The sequence below is a fragment of the Bos indicus x Bos taurus genome, chromosome 25, assembly GCF_003369695.1.
Source record: "Bos indicus x Bos taurus breed Angus x Brahman F1 hybrid chromosome 25, Bos_hybrid_MaternalHap_v2.0, whole genome shotgun sequence".
Lineage (NCBI taxonomy): Eukaryota > Metazoa > Chordata > Mammalia > Artiodactyla > Bovidae > Bos > Bos indicus x Bos taurus.
This window is the reverse complement of record NC_040100.1, coordinates 40,828,221-40,850,654: the sequence shown is the minus strand read 5'-3', so window position 1 is coordinate 40,850,654 and position 22,434 is coordinate 40,828,221. Positions and strand designations below refer to the sequence as shown.

At 61.5% G+C, this 22,434-nt stretch overlaps 1 protein-coding gene, 1 long non-coding RNA gene and 1 other non-coding gene across 5 annotated transcripts; 1 reads left to right on the top strand and 2 right to left on the bottom strand.

Annotated features, from left to right (window-relative positions):
- Positions 1-524: 524 nt before the first annotated feature.
- LOC113883922 lies at positions 525-4,305 on the bottom strand. The gene is made up of 2 exons (XR_003508766.1): positions 4,052-4,305; positions 525-3,826 (listed from the first exon to the last, which is right to left on the bottom strand). It is a non-coding gene; the product is annotated as an uncharacterized LOC113883922 (long non-coding RNA).
- On the bottom strand, positions 3,929-4,011 carry LOC113884052. The gene has a single exon (XR_003508801.1). It is a non-coding gene; the product is annotated as a small nucleolar RNA SNORD60 (small nucleolar RNA).
- A 376-nt stretch (positions 4,306-4,681) lies between the features above and the next one.
- Positions 4,682-22,347, top strand: TRAF7 (TNF receptor associated factor 7). 3 transcript variants are annotated; one of them, XM_027528101.1, is made up of 21 exons: positions 4,682-4,786; positions 12,311-12,426; positions 12,687-12,744; positions 14,222-14,313; positions 16,637-16,753; positions 17,160-17,252; positions 17,394-17,427; positions 17,959-18,142; positions 18,248-18,376; positions 18,996-19,213; positions 19,290-19,363; positions 19,541-19,589; positions 19,666-19,793; positions 19,979-20,061; positions 20,683-20,722; positions 20,828-20,944; positions 21,020-21,142; positions 21,277-21,396; positions 21,486-21,617; positions 21,701-21,820; positions 21,987-22,347. In XM_027528101.1, the coding sequence occupies exons 2-21, from the start codon at positions 12,349-12,351 to the stop codon at positions 21,999-22,001; spliced, it is 2,004 nt and encodes a 667-aa protein (XP_027383902.1). In that variant the 5' UTR covers positions 4,682-4,786; positions 12,311-12,348; the 3' UTR covers positions 22,002-22,347. The 3 variants fall into 3 exon arrangements, with proteins under 3 accessions (XP_027383902.1, XP_027383899.1, XP_027383901.1); XM_027528098.1 differs by having other exon boundaries at positions 18,248-18,382; XM_027528100.1 differs by lacking the exon at positions 4,682-4,786 and adding an exon at positions 10,042-10,252 and having other exon boundaries at positions 18,248-18,382.
- The last annotated feature ends 87 nt before the right edge of the window (positions 22,348-22,434 follow it).

Sequence of the window (22,434 nt, the reverse complement as noted above, 5' to 3'; positions counted from 1 at the left end):
CCACCTCATGCGAAGAGTTGATGCTGGGAGGGATTGGGGGCAGGAGGAGAAGGGGACGACAGAGGATGAGATGGCTGGATGGCATCACAGACTCAACGGACTTGAGTTTGAGTGAACTCCAGGAGTTGGTGGACAGGGAGGCCTGGCATGCTGCGATTCATGGGGTCACAAAGAGTCGGACACGACTGAGCGACTGAACTGAACCGTAATGGCAGAAAATGAAAAGGAACTAAAGAGCCACTTGGGGGTGAGAGTGCAAAGGCTGGCTTAGAGGAAGGAAATGGCAATGGCAACCCACTCCAGTTGTCTTGCCAGGGAAATCTCATGGACAGAGGAGCCCAGTGAGCTGCAGTTAATGGGGGTCCCTAAAAGTTGGACAGGACGTAGTGACTGAACGATATTCCATAGCATGTATGTACCACATCTTGGATAAGAATGTACCACATCTGTCAATGGACATTTAGGTTGCTTCCATTTCTTGTTACAGAAACCATGGCAAGGGAGAGAGACCAGTGACACTGGGAGATGCAGAACAGCAGTTTATTTAGCACCTGTCTGGACTCCAGAGTTGCCTCCAGAGGCTGAGTGCACAGGCTTTGTTCTGGCTATCTTTTCTATGGCATGGGATTCTGGGTCCTAGTGACTTTCCCGCCTAAGCAGTTTGGCTGACCCAATAAGTAGGCCAGTTCACAGAAGCAGAGGTGGTGAGCAATAAGCAGGCCAGTTTACAGAGGCAGAAGTGGTTAGCCTAACAATAAACTTAAGCAACTGTTTTTTTTTTTTCTCTTCACTATCCACACAGGAGTGCATGTTATCTTTTGGAATAATTGTTTTGTCTGGGTATGTGTCCATGAGTTGGACTGCTGGATCATATGCTGGAGTTGGAGGAACTCCCATACTGTTTTTCATAGTAGCCGCACTAATTTACATTCTCAACAATGATAAGGTTAGGGCTTCCCTGGTGGCTCAGCTGGTAAAGAATCCATCTGCAATGTGCGGGGGATCTGGGCTGGATTGGGAAGATCCCCTGGAGAAGGGAAAGGCTACCCACTCCAGTATTCTGGCCTGGAGAAGTCCATGAACTGTATAGTCCATGGGGCCACAAGGTCACATGACTGAGTGACTTTCACTTTCCAAAGGTTAAGCTTGTTAGCCTCCTCCAGTAATCAAATTGTCAGCAGCTACTGCCAGGCCAACCTGGAGCCACTTAATCTAGTTGCTTGGAAGCCTCCCAGCTTCTGTATTAGGACTCTACTCTCCAGAGTAGTCCCTTCCTTTCCAGCCAGATACAAAATGGCTTTTTAAAGAGAGGAGCTTTAGTGAGGGCAAATTTTTAAGTACAAAAAAACATCTTTAGGGGCACTCAAGCCTAATATAGCTCTTCTCTCTTGGGACAGCTGTGTATTTCCAGGGGTTACAATATATTCCATGTATTGAACTTGTTCCTATGAAATTTGTGCCTTTTTCTGGAAGAACCAGTAACCCCGGGCTTGAAGAAAATTAAGAACTTCAATGTCGTTCTCATCTGAGCCTCCATATCAACATGTTATTTACAGACTGTAGAACAGTCCCTTCTAGCAAATCTTTATTTCCTTTCTTAGGGTTTGGGCAAACAAGTGTTGATGTCCCAACACCCCTACGGTGGGTACTTCTGTCCACCAAGTACATTGTTGCATCTGGTCCAAGTTGGGGCTAGTCCACTCAAAGGCAATCTGATATTGTGAGGGATCAACTGGGATTTAAGGTCAGAGTGAGCCACACAGCATCTCCAGGGACTTTTATAAGGATTGGCCACAAGGGGGTGTACAGGGACTACTGCATTTTCCTGTTGAGGTCTCACACCATCTTGTATCCCTCATTTGGCTAACCGACAGAATGGGACTCTTGGATTCAGACAGAGCACCAAGAGCCTATGTTTTAAGAGTGCATCTGTTTAGGGCTGTAACCTTTTCCCTCTAATCTTATGGCTATTGTCTGTTAGGATAATCAGCTTTTGGCTTAAGCTGAGTTTCTGCTGGTTGGCCATTTATGGCCTTCCAGGGACTCCTCTCAGAGAAGGCAATGGCACCCCACTCCAGTACCCTTGCCTGGAAAATCCCATGGACGGAGGAGCCCTGGTGGGCTGCGGTCCATGGGGTCGCTAGGAGTCAGACACGACTGAGCGACTTCACTTTCACTTTTCGCTTTCAGGCATTGGAGAAGGAAATGGCAACCCACTCCATTGTTCTTGCCTGGAGAGTCCCAAGGGACGGCGGAGCCAGGTGGGCTGCTGTCTCTGGGGTCGCACAGAGTTGGACACGACTGAAGTGACTTAGCAGAGGGACTCCTTTGTCTCAAACTGCAGGGTTCACAGCTTGTAGACTCTGGCTGGGTACAGGCCCTTGCTCTTCTTGTTGATCAGCCTTAGCCAGGGTCAAGGTTAGACACTGCTTAAGGCCACCTAACCGCCATGTGGCCCTGAGGGAGCCCAGGGCTCTCCTTGATAGTGGGGTAGGACACTCAACTCAAAAGGCATGTGAGAGGCTCAGTGAAGTAAGGGGTAAGGACTTCCATCAGCTAGTCACCAGGAAGAAGGCCCAGCATGAGAAATCTGGACAAAGTGGCTCCCATATTAAAAAAAAAAAATTTCTTACCTGCCATCAGGGGTTCCTCGATGGATACAGACATCTTGTGGCGGGGGAGCAACCAGAATCCCTGGGCTTCCAGCATGGCCATCCCAGGAGAAGGGCCCCCCTCCTTAGCGACCAAGGGCAGTCCCATCCCCACTGACTGGCCTGTGTGTAGACTGGGCATGGCCCGGGAGCTCCTGGTACTCACTGGCCAATGGCTGGTTGGCTTACACTTAAACCCCCCTTGTTGGTCTCACCTCCAGACTGATGGTCAACTCCTCCTGCCCACTTTGGATTGCCCTGAGGTTATGTATGAAGCATGGCTGAGAGCAAAGGCTATCTATTTAGTTTGAGCCTTGGTTTGGCTTTTTCATGGTGAGTCCTTTCCTTCTCCATCACTAAATACTTCGAAGGCCACCTCTAGGAGCTATGGCATTTGTGTTTGCGGGTCTAATTGTAACTGAGTTTTTGCCTAGTTTCAGGGGGACTGACCCTAGGGAGCAGAGAGGTCAACCTGTTAGAAGGAATGAGAAAGTGTATTTGAAAGCCATGAAACACTGAAAAAGATCAAAGAAGTGATTTAAGAGGAAGAAAACCCTGTTCTCTTTCAGGGACAGCCTGTGAAAGATTTTTAGAAAACCTTAAAAGAGTATCAAACTTGATACACTGCAGTTGGCTGAACTGACCATATTGTGTCTCTTATTTTCCTATACTTGAGTATATCCCCCGGGGACTGGGCTGCATGGAACTGACCAGGCAATAGCGTGCTTGCAGGTAGGAATATACTGCACAGGCTGGAAGTGAAGGGGGTCCAAGAGGGAATGAAAATAACTTGGGGGAACTGGAATTGGGAATAACAGAAGGTGGCACCTTGAAGGCAGAGGGTGAGGTGGGAGCAACAGGAGGTTCCAAGTCGTTCACCCTGCGTTCCTGATGATGCCTAAAGGGACGTATGAATTCCACCGGACATAGCATTGAGTTTGACCAAGGCACAGTTTGCAAGTGAGGTTCAAGAAATTATCTTCCCAAAAGGCACGAAACACCAGCCTTCCTCCCAAGAGGGAAGCCTTAGAAAAAAAGCGAGGCAGAAACCGTGAAGAGAGGGAGAAGCCAGACATTTCCCAGCCCCAGCTGGGAAAGGCCCTGGATTTACCTGGAATCCAAGGCCCCTTAGAAAGACGCTGACCTCAAGGTCTCCAGCCGGGTCACCGACGGTCCTGAAAGTCAGAAAGAGCCCAACTGTAGACAGATGCTCTATCCTGCCATTTCTGGCAAGACGTGTTTTCACCCCCAGGCCCTTCCACGGTGGGGACACACTAAAGCCTCAGTCTTGCAATATAATCAGACTGCACGTGCAGTTTTCATACGAGGTGTCAGAAATTAAAGCAATTCATCACAGGCCTGGAACTGGATTTGGGAAGCCAGGGACAGTCCAGTCTTACCTCTTACCAGAAATAATTCGGACTTCCGAAGGAACTGCGGCGAGCGGGAGGCAGACGGGCGGAGAACTAAAGACCAATGTGGGCGCTCAGGCTGAGGGAGGAGCCCGGAGGCTAGGTTGGCCGACGAATTTGGGCCACCTTCCCAGGCCCCGCCGGGCCAGGGTCCCGCCCTCCAAAGTGCAGCACTGGGAACCTAAAGTGACGTCTCCAACCGCGTGCTTGATCCTAAAAGACCGCGGGTCTGCGAGACTCAAGCTTTTATAGAAACTGTCCCAACTCTGCGATTGGGCAATCCCGGAGGAAGTATCCGCCCCCGTCACCGCTGATACGCTCTTCTTTCTACTTTTCCTGTCTCCACCAACCGAGCCCTGGCATCTTTTTCGGGAGCGGGCTCCAGCACCAGACCCCTTAAGCCCCACCCTTTTGCAGAGGCCATTGAACCTAGCTGTGACTGACGGATATACCCAGCCAATCAGAGCCCGATCTGCAACATAGAATGATTCCGAAGCCACCAATCCATCCCCGCGACGTCGGAGCCGCCGGAAGTCGTAGTTCCTGAAGAGTCGAGGGGAAGGCGGCCGCCTGGGGCCGCGAGAGCCGGGGAACTACAATTCCCGGCGGGCAGCGCGCCGGCGCGCTTCCGGCTCGAGCGGCCCGTCCCTTCCCCGGCCGGCGGCCGAGGGGGCACGATGAGGCGAGAGGGTGGCGCTCCCGTTCTCGAGCGTCCAAGGGCGGGTGAGTGTCCGCGCGGCGTGCCGGGCCCGGGGCTCGCGCCTTCGGTCCGCGCGGTGGAGGGAGGGGCCCGGCGTTTGGGGCCCCGGGAAGGGTTCGGGCCTGGGGGGCGGGGCTCAGGCGCGCCGGGGTTTCCCTCGTCCGTGCGTTTGTCTGTCTGTCAGCTGGGCCATCGCTTGCTCCTCTCCTCCGTTCTTTTCTTTATTCGCTCCTTCTTCCTCCGTTTACGGTTCGCCGCTGGGTGCCCAGCACTGTCACAGGCGCGGGGAGACTGCGGAGAGCGAGACCCCAGTTTTCCTGTACTCTTCTCGAGGAGGATTTTTCAGCCTCGCCCCTCTTGGCACTTCGCGCCCATCGTCACTGCCCGCTGTGCCTTGTAGCGTGTTGATCACTATCCCTGGGCTCCACCCACCAGATGCCAGTAGCCTCCCTCGCCCCCGGTGTGACAACCAAAAATGTCTCCAGCCATTTCCAAGCGTCCCCCCTTTTCAGAACCGGTGATTGGGGGTCCCCCCCACAATACACAGACACAGTCATGAGGATCTGTGACAGGTGCTATGAAAAACGGAAAGAAACGAGAAAGAGACAGTACTGGGGGCTCCTGAAGGGCTTGAGGAGGGGCACCTCCAGCAAGCAGCCTGTCCTGGGAAGTTGCTGGAAAAGCGTGTTGGGCAGAGAAAAGGGACTGCAAAGGCCCAGGATGAGAAAGCTCAGAGGATGCCAGCGGGTTCTGGCGATGGGGTGAGAGGTGAAGTGGTAAGGCCAGGCCAGAGTGCAGGATGGAGGCTGCGTGGTGCTCACAAGGGAGGCTGTTGGGGAACTTGAGCACAGGAGAGCCGGGGTCAGGTCTGTCTAGTCAAGCGCCTCTGGTTGTGTGCGGAGGATGGACTGCTGGCTTTGCTGGGGAAGGAGAGCATGAGGAGGCTGAATTGTGTGTGTCGGGGAAGGGGGGCTTCCTCTTCTAATCCTCACTTGGGTCTGGCTGCCTGGGCCAGGTTATCTTGAGCCAGGTCGGGACGGTCAGCTGGGGCTGAGTCTGGGGTCCTGCTCTTGTTGGGGGTGGGGAGGGTTTCCACCCCACTGAGCTATGTCCCTTGCTTAGAGCTTTGTGCTGCTCATCAGTGTCCCCTTCTCCCATCCCTCAGACCTCTCCTCATGTACACACAGGCCCCCTCTCCTGGGGGCTGCCTTTGGCAAGCATGTGGCATCTCTCTTCCACATTTCTTTGGGCCTCTCCCTTCCCACCGGAGAAGGCAATGGCACTCCACTCCAGTACTTTTGCCTGGAAAATCCCTTGGACGGAGGAGCCTGGTGGGCTGTAGTCCATGGGGTCGCTAGCGTTGGACACGACTGAGCAACTTCACTTTCACTTTTCACTTTCATGCATTGGAGAAGGAAATGGCAACCCACTCCAGTGTTCTTGCCTGGAGAATCCCAGGGACGGGGGAGTCTGGTGGGCTGCCGTCTATGGGGTCGCACAGAGTTGGACACGACTGAAGCGACTTAGCAGCAGCAGCAGCTCCCTTCCCACACCTCTTCTCCTCTCTGTCATAAATACCCCCCTTGCACTGCTCTGGGCATCCACGCGGCTTCATGGAAACCCTAGTCCCTGTGTCTTGAGGTGCCTGCATGCTATAACAGCACTGCCTCCAGGAAGCCAGACCCTCCTCCCTCGGAGCAGGAAGAGCCGGGACATGGGCTACCTGGTTGATAAGAGCCCAGCCAGGAAGGAGCTTGAGCTGAGGTTCTCTGTGGAGTGACTCCACTATGGTTGTGTGTCATGATACCTCTGGAAACAAATGAAAAAGATCACGCTCTTTAGCATTGCCTAACGGCAGACAGGAACAGCTGGAAAAGTGCCTTTGGCAGGTTGAGCAGCTCAGTGGTACTTCTGACCCTCTGCCTCCTCTCTGCCCCCAGCTCAGGCTCCTGGCTTCTCCAGAGTCGGGTGTGAACCTTGGCCAGTTGGCTGGACAAAGGAATAGGCAGTTTGGGAAATGGAGGAGGATGTGGCTGAAGGACCTGAGCCACTTTGGAGGCTTTGGCTGCCCAGACACGATGATCCAGCCTCTTGCTGGCTTGGGGAGGGGCTGGTTTACCTGCAAGGTGGGGCCCCTTGGTTTGCTGGCTGCCACAGAGGAAGCAGAAGGAACAGGACTTTGGTCAGCCTCGGCCCTGATCTCTTGCTGGCTGTCTGTGCCTGCGATGACCTTGCAGCTCTGTTTTCAGTTCTCAAGAAGGAGCTGATGTCGGTGGAGCCTTCGTTGCTAACTCACGTGGCATCTCTCACAGTTCTTTCCAGACTTGGGTGGAGCCAGTCCATTTAACGGGGGAAGAAACCTGAGGACCAGGCAGGCACACTACTTGCCCGAAGTTGCACACTTGCCAAGTGGCAGAGGTGGGGTTTGAACTCAGGTCTCCCCAAGCCTAGCACTTGCGGGTGGGCACCCAGCATTTCAGGCCTCTAGCTGGCTCATGCGGGGGGATCCATGAAGACAGACCCACCAATCCCTCTCAACTGATGTCCTCAGTGTCCCCGTGTGCTAGCCCTGAGTCTGAAGAGATGGTCCTCCCCAGGGGAGCGTCAAGTCAGGTGGGGCTGGTGCTGACGCCACTGTGCACACCTGGCCCTTAGCCGCTTGGGCAGGAGGAAGTGGGCTGTCTGAAAGTCTTTTGGGGATGGACATTCCCAGGAGCCCCCGGGAGCAAGGAGGAGCATCCCAGCAGACACCAGGACTGGAGGGGTGTGCCTGAGGGCTGAGGGGCGTGGGCTGGTCACCTCCAGACCCAGATCTGGCCCAGAGCCTGCATGCCCTCCCCCACTTCCACTGGGAAGCAAGAAGGAGGAAACCCAGGAGACAGAAGCCACACAGGGAGCAATGAGACCACGGCCAGGTGAGCCTGGAGGTGCACACGGGGCCCAGGGACTACCAGCCACTTGGCTCTTAGGTCAAGGCTCCGGGCCTGTCTCCACGAGTTTAGACTCCTGATTTAGGACAGCTGTTGGGGCTTGCTGGGCCCTGTGGTGGAGGGAGGGTGTGGGCAGGAAAAAGCAGCCCTGCAGCTGGACACTGAGAGAGGAGGATGAATGCCACCTCTTTCCAGCACATTCTCTCCCTGCACTGGATCTGGCCAGCCCCTTCCTCCAGGAAGCCCTCTGGACGTCCCACAGGCTGGGCCAGGCCCTGACCTCATACATGGTCCTCAGATATGGGGAAGAAAGGATTGGGGGGGGATGAGGCTGGCCCCCAGGGCGGGTGGGGACAGGAAGGCATTTCCATTGCCAAGTAGAGGTTAAGGCTGGGCTGTGGTGCAGGAGGGGCTGGGCAGGCTGGAGAGGCTGCCCCTGGACAGGAAAGGCCAGGAGGCTGGGTGGAAGAGGCAAGGAGGCAGAGCCCTGGGGAGGGCAGGCCACAGCAGGTGTCTTGGGCTGCTCTGACACCTGCGTGGAGTCTGGGCTATGGGTGCCAGGGGCAGGATGGAGAGTAGAGGCCGAAGGCCTGGGCCAAGCGCTGGGAGGGAAGGTGGCTGGGCAGGCGCCAGACCAGGGTGCGCTGGGGTCCGAGGGGACCCCTGACAGTCACAGCCTGCCTGTCTGGGACGGAAAAAGCATATTAAGGAGACGCAGGGAACAGTGACGGGAAGTGTGTGTAGCTTTGCTATGGCAACCGGGCCTGTCTCTATAGGACTTGGCAGCCTGGCCTGGGCTTGGGCCAGGGGGCCCTGGGGCAGGGCTTACCTGGGGCTGTGTGGTCTACAGGTGAGGCCAAGGCTGCACACACAGCTCCTCCGAGCCACCCCACCCCCCCCCGGGGTAGTCAGCATCAAATGTGTGGCTTAATGGCGTTTAGAGGCCAATCCACTGCCTGCTGCCTCAGCACGTGCTGTTCAGGGGACCCCACCACACCCGCTGCTTGGGCTGTTGGAGCAGCTGTCTCGAGGCAGATCTCGACCTCGTCTGGCCACCCTACTGACCATGGATGCCCCCCACAGCCCTCTGGGTATTTCCTGAGGGGAAGGGGCGTCATGTCCCACACTCCTGAAGAGGACGCCCCAGCAGATCCCTTTGGGCTCCCTCCCAGGGAGGCTGATCAGAGGAGTGGGCGGGGGGCTTTCCTGAAGCCGGGTGGATGGAGAAGTTCAGGCGCTGGGGCATTTGGGGCGAATTTCTAGTTCCTCATTGGGCAGTGAATGCACCCCAGGCCCCAGGACACCCTTAGACATGGGTGTGGGTGGCCAAGGACCCCTGGGCGTTGACACCCGCTCAGGCGAGGCAGGGGAGGGGCTCTTCTTGGTCCTCCAGCCCTACAGCCTCACCCCAGGTGGACACCCTATTTCCATCAGGACTGGGGCCTTTCTCAGGGATAAGATCTCTGAATCCAGCCCCCAGACTGTGCTGAGGTGCCTTGGCCAGGAAGGAGGGAGGGTGAGGGGGCGCGCTTTCTGGCCCTCCTCCACCCTGGGTGGGGTCTCCCTGGTCTGCCAGCCCGCAGCTTTTCCCAGTTTATCAAGGGCCAGGTTCTGGTGTGGGTGAGGATTCTCACTCTCTGTTGACAACGTCCTGCCTGTCTAGGAGCCTCAGGCTGACTGTGGGGTGGGGAAGGGGCCTCCTCCTCCGGGGCCAGGGCACACCCCTGGCTGGCCTCAATGGAGCCCCAGCCTACGGAGTGCTGAGCTGTGCTCTTGCGTTTCTGGGGTTTTGGCCTCCAGGAAGAGGATACTGGGGAGGACTGTTATTACGAAATGCAGCCCCTGGGGGGCCTGAGGGCGGGCCGGGGGGCATCTCGCTCCATTCCAAGAAGCTCTGGATGCAATCCCAGCGTTCCAGGTGGGCGGGGCGAGCAGGGTGCCCCACCATCTGGGGTGAGCAGGGTGGGCGGGGCGACAATCCCCTCCCTCCCGCCCCTGCACGCCGTCCAGGGTGCATGAGTGGGTGGGGCGGAAGGGTTCCCCCCACCATCCAGGGCGCACGGGTGGACAGAACGGACAGGGTCCTCCCACCATCCAGGGCGCATGGGTGGGTGGGACGACCAAGGTCCCCCATCATCCAGGGCCGGGGCGGTGCACTGAACCCCGTGAACTGGGAAGTGATTCCCTCCGTCCTTCCCTCTCTCAGCCCGGCTCACGGGGCCAGTCCTGTCCGGTCTGTCCCCTGCCGGCTCCTGTGTCATTGCCCCGCCTGACCCTATTGGCTGTCTGGGGACTTTCCGGCTGATTTGCATGTTGCCTGCAAGTCCTGCATGCCTTTCTGTTTACTTCACTTCGGAGCGGGACAGCCAGACCGCCACTGCAACAGGCGCTCAGGCAACCGGCACCCCCGAGGGGGCAGGCAGGCTGGCTGCGGCCTGGGGGGAGCGCCTGCCAGGGTCACGGCCGCCCGGACCGTGGGTGCCACTCTCTGCAGCCGGCAGCTGGCCTCGTGGCCCCGGGGAGCTTGCAGCGGAGGGAGCAGATGATTGTAAAATCCAGGTCAGTGTCAGCCAGCGGCCACCCAGAGCCAGCCGCGGGTTCCCCCAAAGGGGTGGAGCGCTTTGCGCGGATGGGTTGAGTGCTGGCGCTGGCTGGGCCTCACACAGCTACAGCCCAGTGGCCTTACTCCTAGCAGGGCAGCCCCCAGGACTTCCTACTTAATAGGGAGACCCACAGGGGTGCTGGAGGTGGGCTTCCAGAGCCCCTGTTACCCCCTAGAGAAGAAGCCACAGAGAAGGGGGGGTATGTGGGGGGGCAAGCCCTTTGAGTCACAGCAGGGCCAGCAGCAGGCAGGAGGGGGAGGCTTTGGCCAAGCTCTGGGGACACCTCAGGCACTCAGAGCCCTGCAGGTGGGCGAGGTGCCTCATGGCAATGCCACCTGTGGGGGCTGAGAGCCACCGTGTCAAGGCCTGAGTCTCAAAACTTGGGCCTGTGGCGAGAGGTGGTCTTTGGAGGGGTGCAGCTGGGGAGAAGTGAGGAGAGCTTTAGAGCCAACCCCTCCCTGCTGTCCTGCCGGGTGGGCCCCAGGGCATACTGCTTGGCCGTTGTGGGGGGCGTGGTTGTCGCTGGAGGAGCCAGGTCAGGAGGGCCTGGTGTGGAAAGTGCCAGAACCAACTGGACTGTGCCTTGCTGTCTGCTGGACTCACATGGGGGGCATAGAGCATCTCCTACCTTCTCGTGGGGGGATGGGTTGTCCTTCCCCTTGGAGCCTTGGGGTCCTGCAGGACCCCCAGACCACTAGATGGGCCCCTGCCTGCCCTGCAACATGGGGAGAGCCATTCCTAATGCTGGTCTGATGGCTGGACCATGCGCTGGGTGATGAGCCTGTGGTGTGTGTCCAGGGGAGGCTGCTGGAGGTCTCCCAAGGTGCAGAGGTCATGCGGGCTTGGTGAAGGGGCCTGGGCGTGTGGCCTTCCTCCCTGTGCAGGGCTCTCAGCACAGCCGACTGCCGTGGGGGACACGGTGCTCCTGGCTGCAGACGCAGCAGGTCCTGATGTCAGGCACACTGCTCTGGGGGCGGCGGGGGAGGGCGGGGGCGGGGGGCGGGTGGAGTCTGCTGATACGGCCACCTCAGTTTAGTTCAGTTCAGTCACTCAGTCTTGTCGACTCTTTGCAACCCCATGGACTGCAGCATGCCAGGCCTCCGTGTCCATCACCAACTCCCGGAGTTTACTCAAACTCAGGTCCATGGAGTCGGTGGTGCCTTCCAACCATCATCCTCTGTCGCCCCTTTCTCCTCCTGCCTTCAGTCTTTCCCAGCGTCAGAGTCTTTTCCAGTGAATCAGTTCTTCACGTCAGATGGCCCTGTCAGGGTGGGCACTATCTTGGGAGTGGAGCTGCCCTCCTGGAGGGCCCGTCCTCTGTGGGCGGCTGACGGGATCTGCTTACACCCAGGCCTGGCTAGCTCTCCCTGGGCCCCCCCTAGCTCCTCTCTTATTGGGTGGGAGTCCCCAGAAACCGGGGGTGATGCCCACAGCACCGTCTCTCAGCTACCTGCTTACCCCAGCCCTTGAGATTGAGTCACTCTGGGGGGCAAGCAGAGTCATGCTCTGTTCCTGGGGTGGGTGACCTGCACACCATCAAGAGCCTGAGCTCTGCGCTCCTCTCCTGCCTGAAGGGGCTTTCTGTGTGTGGTGTGGCTGGTGAGGGGCGGGGCACCACCCAACAGGTCCCCTGGGGCGTGGCCACAGCTGCCCTGGCAGGAAATAGCCTGAGGCTGGCCCAGCCTTGGCCCCAGGGGCATCCTGACCTTGGACCCCGGGGAGCAGACAGAGCAGGAGTGAGGAGGTGGGTGGCAGAGCTGGCTGGCTTTTCCCAAGGGCTAAGCCTTGGAGCAAGGTGGAACTGAGCACCAGCTCCTGCTCCCCCCCACAACCCCCGGGCTGCCTCCTTCCCTCCGGCCTGTCTATACCTGGGGCAGGTGGGAGGGGAGGGGGCTTTGACTGCAGGAACCCACCCTTGTTGGGATTGGTGGTGGAGCCAGGCCGGCCGGAGCAGCCCTGCCAACCAGCAGGGCTTGGGCCACCGTCTGGAGCCCTGTGTCTGTTCTGCCCACAGGGGACGCCGCCCGAGGAGCCTGGATGCCGCTCTAGAGCATGAGCTCGGGCAAGGGCGCCCGCTACAACCGCTTCTCCGGGGGGCCGAGCAACCTTCCCACCCCAGACACGGCCGGGGTGAGGGCCAACCCCAGGGAGGGTCGCCTCTGGGCACGCCTTGTGCTCACCCCACACGCCCAGGGCCCTGGGGGGCTTTCCAGAACACCCAGTCCATCCCTGGAGGTCCCTCGGGTGGGCTGTGCCACGTGTGTGGTTGGTGTGTCTGCGAGTGTGTGTGCACGCGGGCTCCTTAGTGGGACAGCATGTCAGCCCGTATCCACATGTGTGGCCACATCCTCCGCGGGGTCGGGGCCGAGTCACATTCATTCTCTCTCCAGACCAGAATGGAAACCACGTTCGGTCCCGCCTTTTCGGCTGTCACCACCATCACAAAAGGTGAGCCTGGGAGCCCAGACCAGCCTGGGCCAGGGAAGCAGTCCGCCATCCCGCTGCCTGCCCCCAGGTCCCCTACACCTCCTCGCGGAGCCCTGCCCGCCGCCTCTCTGAGTGGGCACCATTTCACACCCCGTCCCTGATCAAGTGACCCCTGACTCATCCCAGCCCAGGCTCTTAGGGTCGGGCTCGGGGACAGGCCGGGCCTGGGATGGTGGCAGGACAGACTCCTGGGCTCCTTCCTGGAGTCCGGTCCCTTGGGGAGCCCCCAGCGTGTGTGTCTGGGAGGTGGGGAGGAACCAGCACACGAAGGCACAGCCTCTTCCCTGGAGATGGCACGTGGCCCCTCCGGGCAGGACCGCTGGTCCTTTTGCCTCTTCAGGGCTCTGCCTCTCCTCGCAGCACACACTTGCGTGCTAAGTCACCTCAGCCGTGTCCAACTCCGTGACCCCATGGACTGTAGCCCACCAGGCTCCTCTGTCCTTGGGATTGCCCAGGCAAGAACACTGGGGTGGGTTGCCATGCCCTCCTCCACGGGGTCTTCCCCACCCAGGGATTGAACCCATGTTTGCTGTGGCTCCTGCATTGCCGGCAGGTTCTTTACCACTGAGCGAGTGGGAAGCTCCACCTCAGAGTGCACCAGCTGCTAATTAAAGTAGTGTTTTAGCTGCTTCTCCAGGATTTTCTCTGGATACACTTGGTGGTGGGGCCGCCAGCCCACCGCGCACGTCTGCTGGCCCAGGATCCTTGCTTCTGCCAAATGACCCCCCAACCTGGGGGCTCTAAAAGAGCCCTCTTTTTTTTCCTTAAATGTTCTTTTCTGAGGGAAAAGCAAATACACATCCCCCCCACCCGTGTCTCTTGGGTCTCTGATTTCTCATCGGCCTTTAGAAGCTGCGTGGCACGCTGCCTTGGCAGACAAGAGCTCCCAGGCAGAGGCCGACGGGGCCTGTCCCACCCAGCACCCCCTCAGTGTTGGGGCGGGGCAGAGCCAGCACCCAGGCCTGCCCAGCTGCCCCGCCCAGGCTGTCTGATTCCAGGCCGGGACCCAGGGCCGCTCACAGGGCAGCCCACTGAAGCCTGGATTATGCACCCATGCCTTCGGGGCTGTTGCGACATCTGGGCCCGGGTGGGCCCGAGACCAGTGGGGCCATTGTGCGCCTCCGGCTGCTGCCTGCAGCAACTCAGAGGGGAACCCCTGTTCCCACATGGACCCCTGCCCAGTGCCTTCTCTGGGCAGCTGAGGTGACAGGCAGGAGGAGGTGGGCGGAGAGGGGCCTGGACCACCAGGCTGCTGTACCAGCTGAGGGGCCGCAGACCTCTCTGCCTGGGGGCGGCAGGGCGGGGGCAGGGGGCTTCTAGGCTCAGTGCCAGGGCTGTCCGGGGCGGCCCCCGCCTGGCCCACGTGCAGAAGCGTCCGCAGCCCGTCCTGGTAGTCCGGCCTCCCCGCACTGCCCACCGTGGCCCTTTCTCTTTGCAGCCGATGGGACCAGCACATACAAACAGCACCGCAGGACGCCCTCTTCCTCTAGCTCCCTGGCCTACTCCCCGCGGGACGAGGAGGACAGCATGGTAGGTCTGCGCCGCGCTCCTCTCTGCCCTCGGGAGCGGGCCTGGCAAGAGAGAGGCCCAGGAGGAGCTGAAGGTGGAGGCTTAGCTGGAGGGAGTGCCTCGAGCTCAGAGGTGAGGGTGGAGAGAGCGGTGAGGCCAGGGCCCAGCGCGGCGACACCCCAAGACCTGAGCCCCTGTGGCCGGGTTTCCAGAGGGGCGAGGGGTGGCTGGGCTGGGTGGTGTGGCGCCCGCAGGTCTGGACGTTTGACTTCCTCTTGTGGGGGTGGTAGGAGCCACAGAACGTTCATTCAGGAGGGTGACCAGGTCTGATCCCCATCTTTGAAGCTTTCTCTCCTACTGAGTGGAGACTGTGTGTGTGGGTTGCTGGGTGCAAGCAGGGGCCCTGAACCTGGGGGTCCTGACCACAGACAGGAGTCAGCAGGTAGGCCCGGGCGGGGGTTACCGATTTAGGGGTTTGGGGCAGAGTTGGAGCTGGGTGTCAGTGCCCAGGCCATGGGGCCAGGGTCACAGTGGCCATTCCCTGCCAGTCTGCCCACTGGCCCTTCGCTCGGCTCTGGGGCTGCAAGGGGAAGCAAAGGTGGGCCTGGGTAGCGGGCCTGGGGCGCAGTCACCCTCGGGCTCTCACCCTCGCCCACCTCTCTGGGCTGCCCCTGCTTTGCCTCGGACCTCCCTCTGGCCAGCTGTACAGCCCTGCTAACCCCCCAGCACCCAGGCTTTTTCCTCAGTGGCCAGCCTTTGTTTTCTGTTTAATAGGAAAAAAAAAAAAGTATTTCTAATTATTCAAAAAACACACTCATGTGCCCAGAACAGCACTAGGCCCTCCCCAAGCACTCGCCCCCTCCCCTGGGCTCTGCCTGCCTCTGTGTCTGGGGCCCATGACGTGCCCAGGGCCTGTGATGTGCCCAGGACCTGTGACGTGTCTGGTGCCTGTGACGTGTCCAGGGCCCGTGACGTGTTCATGGAGCAAGGCTGGAAGCAGTAGGCCTGCCTGCCTGCCTGGCTGGGCCTTGAGGACAGTGGATTCCCTGTGAAATCCTTGGGTTTTGGCGGCTTCTGGATGTGGGCACGTGCTGTGAGGGCCTGGAGCTGTGGCCACCTGGACACCGGGTCTTTGGCGGCTGTCGGGCCCCCCCGGGCCACGCCCGCTGCTGGCCCTGAGGAGCTGGACCTTCCCGGGCCCTGAGGTTTGGGGCCAGTGGCCCTGCCCCCGGCCCAGACCTGCAGCTGCCCCTGCACTCAAGGGGAGTGGGGTCCCCACAGCGGGCAGGCGGCCAGGGGGAGAGAGCCTGGCCAGCCCACATGCTTGGCCCCCCTCCCGCCTGGACCTGTTCTCGCCCTCTGGTTTCCATTGCTACCCTGGGGATGGTTTGACTCACTTCCTCTGACTTTCCCCTCTCGCTCCTCACGTGGTGTTTCCATGCAAACGTGCCACTTGGGCTGCCGGGTGCTGCCCTGGTGAGGGAGGTGCCCGTCTGTGGGCACGCTGGGCACACGGATCTCTGCCGCCCGCACGCCGGGAAGCCGGGCCCTGGCACTACCCAGCCAGCCTCCCTGGGCCCATAGGGGTCTTGTGCCTCGGGCTGGTGGGGAGGGGACCCTTCTAACTGTCTATGCACCCGCCACGGCTTGGAAGGAAGCAGCCGGGCCCAGAGGGGCTGGTGGGCTGGGCGTGGAGGCAGGTGGTTTATGGCTCTTGAATGAGGCTTTGGGAGGGTGAGAGAGGAGCATGGGAGTAACTGGAGCAGTTGCTCTCGTAGGATCTCTCCTGGAGGATTCTGGGCCCTGAAGGAAAGAAGGGACGGTGCCCCTTGTCCTGGCGCACCCCTCCTTGTGTCTCTGGAAGCTCAGGCAGAGTCCAGCACCTGTGCCCCTCCCCCCTGCTCTCAGAGGCTGGGCTGGGGTTTGGTGGGGGTGTCCACCCTACCCTGGTAGCCTCCCTGGCTTGGGCTACTGTCCCCAGGCAGGACAGCCCGTGGGCCCCTGGAGCCCTGCAGCCAGCCTTCCAGCCCCTCCCTCTGGCACTCTGGGGGCCGTGGCCACCCCCGCCCTGGGATTGGCTGGTGGAGGTGCCCCCTCTGCGGCCCACATTCCCTCACGGGAAGCAGGAAGCAGGCCGAGCGTGTCCTCGTAGAATTGAATAGCAGGAAGTCTCTCCATTTACACAAAGAAAGTTGGCAGACGTGAGCGGGCGTCCTGACGGCAGGGCCAGGACCGTGGGGCCGGCTTCGCGCCCTCAGCACACTGGGGACTGGGCTGGCGCCCGCTGGGCCAGGGGTCCTGGCCCGGTCCTCCCGCCTGCTGATGGTCGGCCCCCTGCCCGCAGCCCCCTATCAGCACGCCTCGCCGCTCCGACTCAGCCATCTCCGTGCGCTCCCTGCACTCTGAGTCTAGCATGTCCCTCCGCTCCACGTTCTCGCTGCCGGAGGAGGAGGAGGAGCCGGTAGGTGTGGCCGGTGGGGGGCCCTCCCCGTGCCCGGCGGTGGGGGCCCCTTCCCCTCAGGCTCCCTGTCCGCACAGGTCCACATCGGGGACTTGGGGGCCCAGACTGGGTCCCCCAGGCACGTTCTTCTCTCTCCCCGTCCCAGGGGCTGCCCGGGGACCAGCTTTCAGCAGGAAAGGCGGGGCCCACCTGGGGCCCCTTCTGGTCTGAGTCCCAGGGAGAGGGTGGGCACAGCTGGAGGGCCTCTCCATGCGCAAGTCCCCTCGAGCCCTAGGCCTCAGTGGGCTCCCCTCAGGACACACCCCGGCCGAGGTGCTCTCGCCCCAGGAGGGCAGCCCGGCCTGCGGGACGGGGAGTTGGGTTCCCGTAGCCCTGGCGCCCCTCACCCCACCCTGCTTGGTTCCAGGAGCCGCTGGTGTTTGCCGAGCAGCCCTCGGTGAAGCTGTGCTGCCAGCTCTGCTGCAGCGTGTTCAAGGACCCCGTGATCACCACGTGTGGGGTGAGCTGCCCTCCCAGCCTGTGTGCTCTGTGAGCCCCGAACCGTGAGGCACCCGGTCTGGCCACCCAGCACGTGCCCTCTGCAGTGGGCGAGGGGTGGGGTCCCTGCGGCTGCGCCCCCACCTGCCCGTTGTCCCCACAGCACACCTTCTGCCGAAGATGCGCCTTGAAGTCAGGTAGGACCCTCTCAGCCCAGGCCCGGCCACCCGGGTCCCCAGTGGCGGGGAGGTCCCTCTGGGGAGGTCCACCCGGGGCCCAGCTCTGATGGAGCCCCCTAGTCCTCCGCCACCGGCAGTTCCTGGCCAGCGCTCAGGCCAGGCTCGGGGCCTCCCCGCAGCGGGTGTGGGCGAGACCCCCAGGTGCAGCGCCCGCTGTCAGGGCTGCTGGCCTCGCGGACTCAGGCCTTAGCCGCTGGCCCTTTCCACGCTCTGTCCCCAGCCCCCCGGCACTACCCCAGACTCCTGGGTCCACCAAGAGGCCTCCGTCGCCACTGCTCACCTAGTGGTGGTCCCTGGTGGCCCAGCCAAGCGTCCCTTCCTGTTCTGGGAGCCCCAGAAGGGAAGGTAGACGCCAGGATGAGGCCCCTGGTGTAGGCTCAGCCCACCCAGCCGGGGAGCAGGCTCCAGGCCCGCCGCCCACCAGGGCATGCTCTCCCCGGGGCGGGGCTGGCTGGGCAGGCCATGGGGTCAGCGTGCCCTCCCCCCCAGAGAAGTGCCCCGTGGACAACGCCAAGCTGACGGTGGTGGTGAACAACATCGCGGTGGCCGAGCAGATCGGCGAGCTCTTCATCCACTGCAGGCACGGCTGTCGGGCGGTGGGGGGCGGGAAGCCCTCCGTCTTCGAGGTGGACCCCCGAGGGTGCCCCTTCACCATCAAGCTCAGCGCTCGAAAGTAAGGGCCCCCGTCTGCCCCCAGTCCCCGCCCCCCCGGGGCCCCCGAGAGCTGGGGCCGCTGGGGACTCAGCCCGCACGCCGTGCCGCCCGGCCGCCCCTCCAGGGACCACGAGGGCAGCTGTGACTACAGGCCTGTGCGCTGCCCCAACAACCCCAGCTGCCCCCCCCTCCTCAAGATGAACCTGGAGGCCCACCTCAGGGAGTGCGAGCACATCAAGTGTCCCCACTCCAAGTACGGGTGAGTGGGCGGGGCGGGGGCGGGGCCGGCAGGCCTGGGCGGGGCCAGGGGCGGGGCGGGGCGGGCGCAGGGGGCGGCAGGCCTGGGCTGGCGGTCACGGCCCCTCCTTCAGCAACCCTTGGCTGAGAGCCGCCTGAGTACCAGGCACTGGGGAGACGGCCTTAGCGGGAGCCACACCATCGACTGTGTAATTACAAACCGAGGTACAGGTGCTGAGGAGACCCGAGCCCCGTGGGGACACAGCGCCCGGGGAGCTGGGAACTGATGCATGCAAGGGCACAAAGCCGGGCCCGGACCTGGGAGAGGGCTTCTGGCAGCTGGACCAGCAGCAGCGAGTTGAGAGCAGAGGGGAAAGGGGCCAGCAGAGGCGGCAGCAGCTGGCTCTTCGGGGCGGAAGCCAGTGAGGGGGAGCAGGAGCCCTGGAGGAGCTCTGGGCTGGAGTGCGGCGGCTGGATTGCTGGGGGAGGCAGGACGGGCGGTGGGCGAGCGGCTGTGCACAGGGCAGTGGCCCGGCACAGAAGTGGGGTTTGTGGGAGACTCTTGGGGCTGGAGAGGCAGAGGGAAGGGGCCACCTGGCGGGCAGGTGGGCAGGACAGCTGTCCCATTCCTCCAGGTGCACGTTCATCGGGAACCAGGACACATACGAGACGCACTTGGAGACGTGCCGCTTCGAGGGCCTGAAGGAGTTCCTGCAGCAGACAGACGACCGCTTCCATGAGATGCACGTGGCGCTGGCCCAGAAGGACCAGGAGATTGCCTTCCTGCGCTCCATGCTGGGCAAGCTCTCGGAGAAGATAGACCAGCTGGAGAAGAGCCTGGAGCTCAAGTTTGGTGAGAGACCGGCCCAGGGGGTGCAGGGGTTCAGCCCTGCCTCCGGGTCCCTGACACCCCCTGCCCTGCCGCTCAGATGTCCTGGATGAAAACCAGAGCAAGCTCAGCGAGGACCTCATGGAGTTCCGGAGGGATGCGTCCATGTTGAATGTGAGCGGGCAGGGGCCACGGGCGGGGCCGGATGCTGGGAGGTGGGTGGGGTGGGTCCCAGCAGAAGGCCTGTTCCCACTCAGGATTAGGTGTCTGTGCTGGGGGGCCCTGCCTGGGGCAGGAAAGGCCATTGGGACCCCACCCATCCCACGCTCTGCTCTGCTCTTGGCCCCACAGGACGAGCTGTCCCACATCAACGCGCGGCTGAACATGGGCATCCTCGGCTGTGAGTGTGGGCCCCCTGCTGCCCGCCCCGCGGTCCCCAGGCCCCCAGACACCTCATACCTCCTGTCTCTCTGCAGCCTATGACCCACAGCAGATCTTCAAGTGCAAGGGAACATTTGTGGGCCACCAGGGCCCCGTCTGGTGTCTTTGCGTCTACTCCATGGGGGACTTGCTCTTCAGTGGGTCCTCTGACAAGACCATCAAGGTGGGTAGCAGTCTGCCCAGGGGCCAGGCAGCCTGGAGCAGCAGGGCTGGGCATGGCACACCAACCTCTGCCAGCTCCAGGCCTGCCCATGGACAGGGCTTTCTCTGCTCACATCATTCGTGCTGTAGTGCCCCCTGCCACCAGGCTGGCCCTGCTGGGATCTGCCCTGACCCTGGTTTCTGCAGGTGTGGGACACGTGTACCACCTACAAGTGCCAGAAGACGCTGGAGGGCCATGATGGCATTGTCCTGGCCCTCTGCATCCAGGGGTGAGTGTGGGCGCACATGTGTCCACTGAGCACAGGGCCCACGTGGACTGTGGCTGCATGTGTCATAGAGTGACTTTGTCCGCCAGTCCTGGGACCCTGAGCAGGGCCGAGTCATGGGTGGTGGTACGTGGGGCCTCCGTCTCTGACACTGTGCCTCCCTGAGCAGAGCCCTGACCCCGGAGAGCCTCAGGTGGCCGAGGACAGGCAGGACCGGAGGGGAGGCAGGCTCCTGCTGGCCAACAGGGCCCGGCCACCCCCTAGCCCAGAGTGCCCCTTCTAGACCATCCCTCCTGGAATGTGTCACGAGGCTGTGTGCTGTGGGCGTGAGTGTGTATGTGCGTGTGAGATGCTGGCGCACAGGAAGCAACAGCTTGACTGCCAGCAATGCTAACAAGGGTAATTACCTCCCGCCTCAGCTGTCAGACGCTTGCCAGGCAGGCGCGTCCAAGGTCCTCTCGCTGAGGCGGGAAGACCGAGGCTGGGCTCAAGGAAGCTGTAGTGGTCCTGGCAATGGCCAAGGCCTCTGGTTCCTGGTGGCCAGTGCTCGCTTGGCCCGGCCAGGGCGGTGTCAGCAGGGGTGCTGGCTTCTCCCGCCCTGACACCCTGGCTTTCCTTCCCCAGGTGCAAGCTCTACAGTGGCTCGGCCGACTGCACCATCATTGTGAGTGGGGCCGGCGGGCGGGCAGGGCCTGAGAGCCCCAGGCACTCTGTGCCACTGGGGCCTGGGCTCGGCAGGGCCTCAGGCTTCGCGCCTATCTCCCACCAGGTATGGGACATCCAGAACCTACAGAAGGTGAACACGATCCGGGCCCACGACAACCCGGTGTGCACGCTGGTGTCCTCACACAACATGCTCTTCAGCGGCTCCCTGAAGGCCATCAAGGTCAGGCCGGGCGGTGTGTGTGCATGCCGGTGCCGGTGGTGCCCCCCCGGCCTGCACTCACGGCCACTCCCACAGGTCTGGGACATCGTGGGCACAGAGTTGAAGCTGAAGAAGGAGCTCACTGGCCTCAACCACTGGGTGCGAGCCCTGGTGGCCGCCCAGACCTACCTGTACAGCGGCTCCTACCAGACAATCAAGGTGGGCCCCCCCGACCCCGAGCCGGCTCCGTCTGCCCTGCCCCCACTGGGCCAGCACAGGGAGGCCCTCACATGCACCCTGGGTCGTGGGTGGGCCGCCTGGCCTGTGACCAAGTGGCCTGCGCTTGCCCGTAGATCTGGGACATCCGGACCCTCGACTGCATCCACGTCCTGCAGACGTCTGGCGGCAGCGTCTACTCTATCGCTGTGACCAATCACCACATCGTCTGTGGCACCTACGAGAACCTCATCCATGTAAGAGCGGACGCAGGGGGGCGGCGTCTGGCTCTGGGCCCCTGTCCGCCCCCATCTGTGTCCTCTGACCTGCCAGCGCCACCCCCCAGGTGTGGGACATCGAGTCTAAGGAGCAGGTGCGGACCCTGACAGGCCATGTTGGCACCGTGTACGCCCTGGCAGTCATCTCAACGCCAGACCAGACCAAAGTCTTCAGCGCATCCTATGACCGGTCTCTTAGGGTACGAGCTGGCCAAGTGCCTGGAGGGGGCAGCTCAGGGCTGGTGCCAGGCCTGGGCGGTCCTCATGTCCCATGTGTCCCCAGGTCTGGAGTATGGACAACATGATCTGCACGCAGACTCTGCTGCGTCACCAGGGCAGTGTGACCGCGCTGGCCGTGTCCCGGGGCCGGCTCTTCTCCGGAGCCGTGGACAGCACTGTGAAGGTCAGCACCGTGGCTCAGGCCATCCACAGGGGCTGTGTGGGGAAGTGGGAGTGAGGGAGGCAGGTGGGAGCTAGCAGCCCGGGCTGTCGGGGGCAGGTACGGATGGCAGCGGGCTTTGGGGCTGCATGGCCAAAGTGGCACTTGAAATGGAGTCTTCCCCCTGCAGGTGTGGACTTGTTAACAGAATCCACGCCGGGTCTCAGCTTCCTCTGGGCCTGACCTAGGCCTAAGCCCGGTGGGCCACGTGACTGGTCTTGGGGTCTCTGCCTGCCCCATGGGGACTCAGCCAGGCAGGCAGTGCCCTCCCTGCCCTGTGCCCCATGAGCCTCCCTCTGCTTGGCCCTGTCACCGTCACTGCCAGGACAGTGCCCAGCCCATCTGGGTGCCAGGTACGACGCTTGCCAGGCCCACCTCCATCCTCACTCCAGATGGACTGTGGGCCTTTTTACTCACCTTTTCTACACTGTTTTTAGACTGTACATAGATTTGATTACTTCTTGATTGAAATAAAAGTTGCACAGACTGTGGCTCTGAGTGGGGATGGTCCTCGGGGAGGGGGGACACCTGAGCACGCCGGGGGGCACAGGCGCTGCCCAGTGGGAGGGAAGCTGGGC

Coding starts and splice junctions, on each gene's coding strand:
- TRAF7 (XM_027528098.1), top strand. CDS start 12,349: ATGAGCTCGGGCAAGGGCGCCCGCTACAACCGCTTCTCCGGGGGGCCG. Junction 17,253..17,393: donor CCGTGATCACCACGTGTGGG/GTGAGCTGCCCT, acceptor TTGTCCCCACAG/CACACCTTCTGCCGAAGATG. Junction 21,143..21,276: donor GCTCCTACCAGACAATCAAG/GTGGGCCCCCCC, acceptor GCTTGCCCGTAG/ATCTGGGACATCCGGACCCT.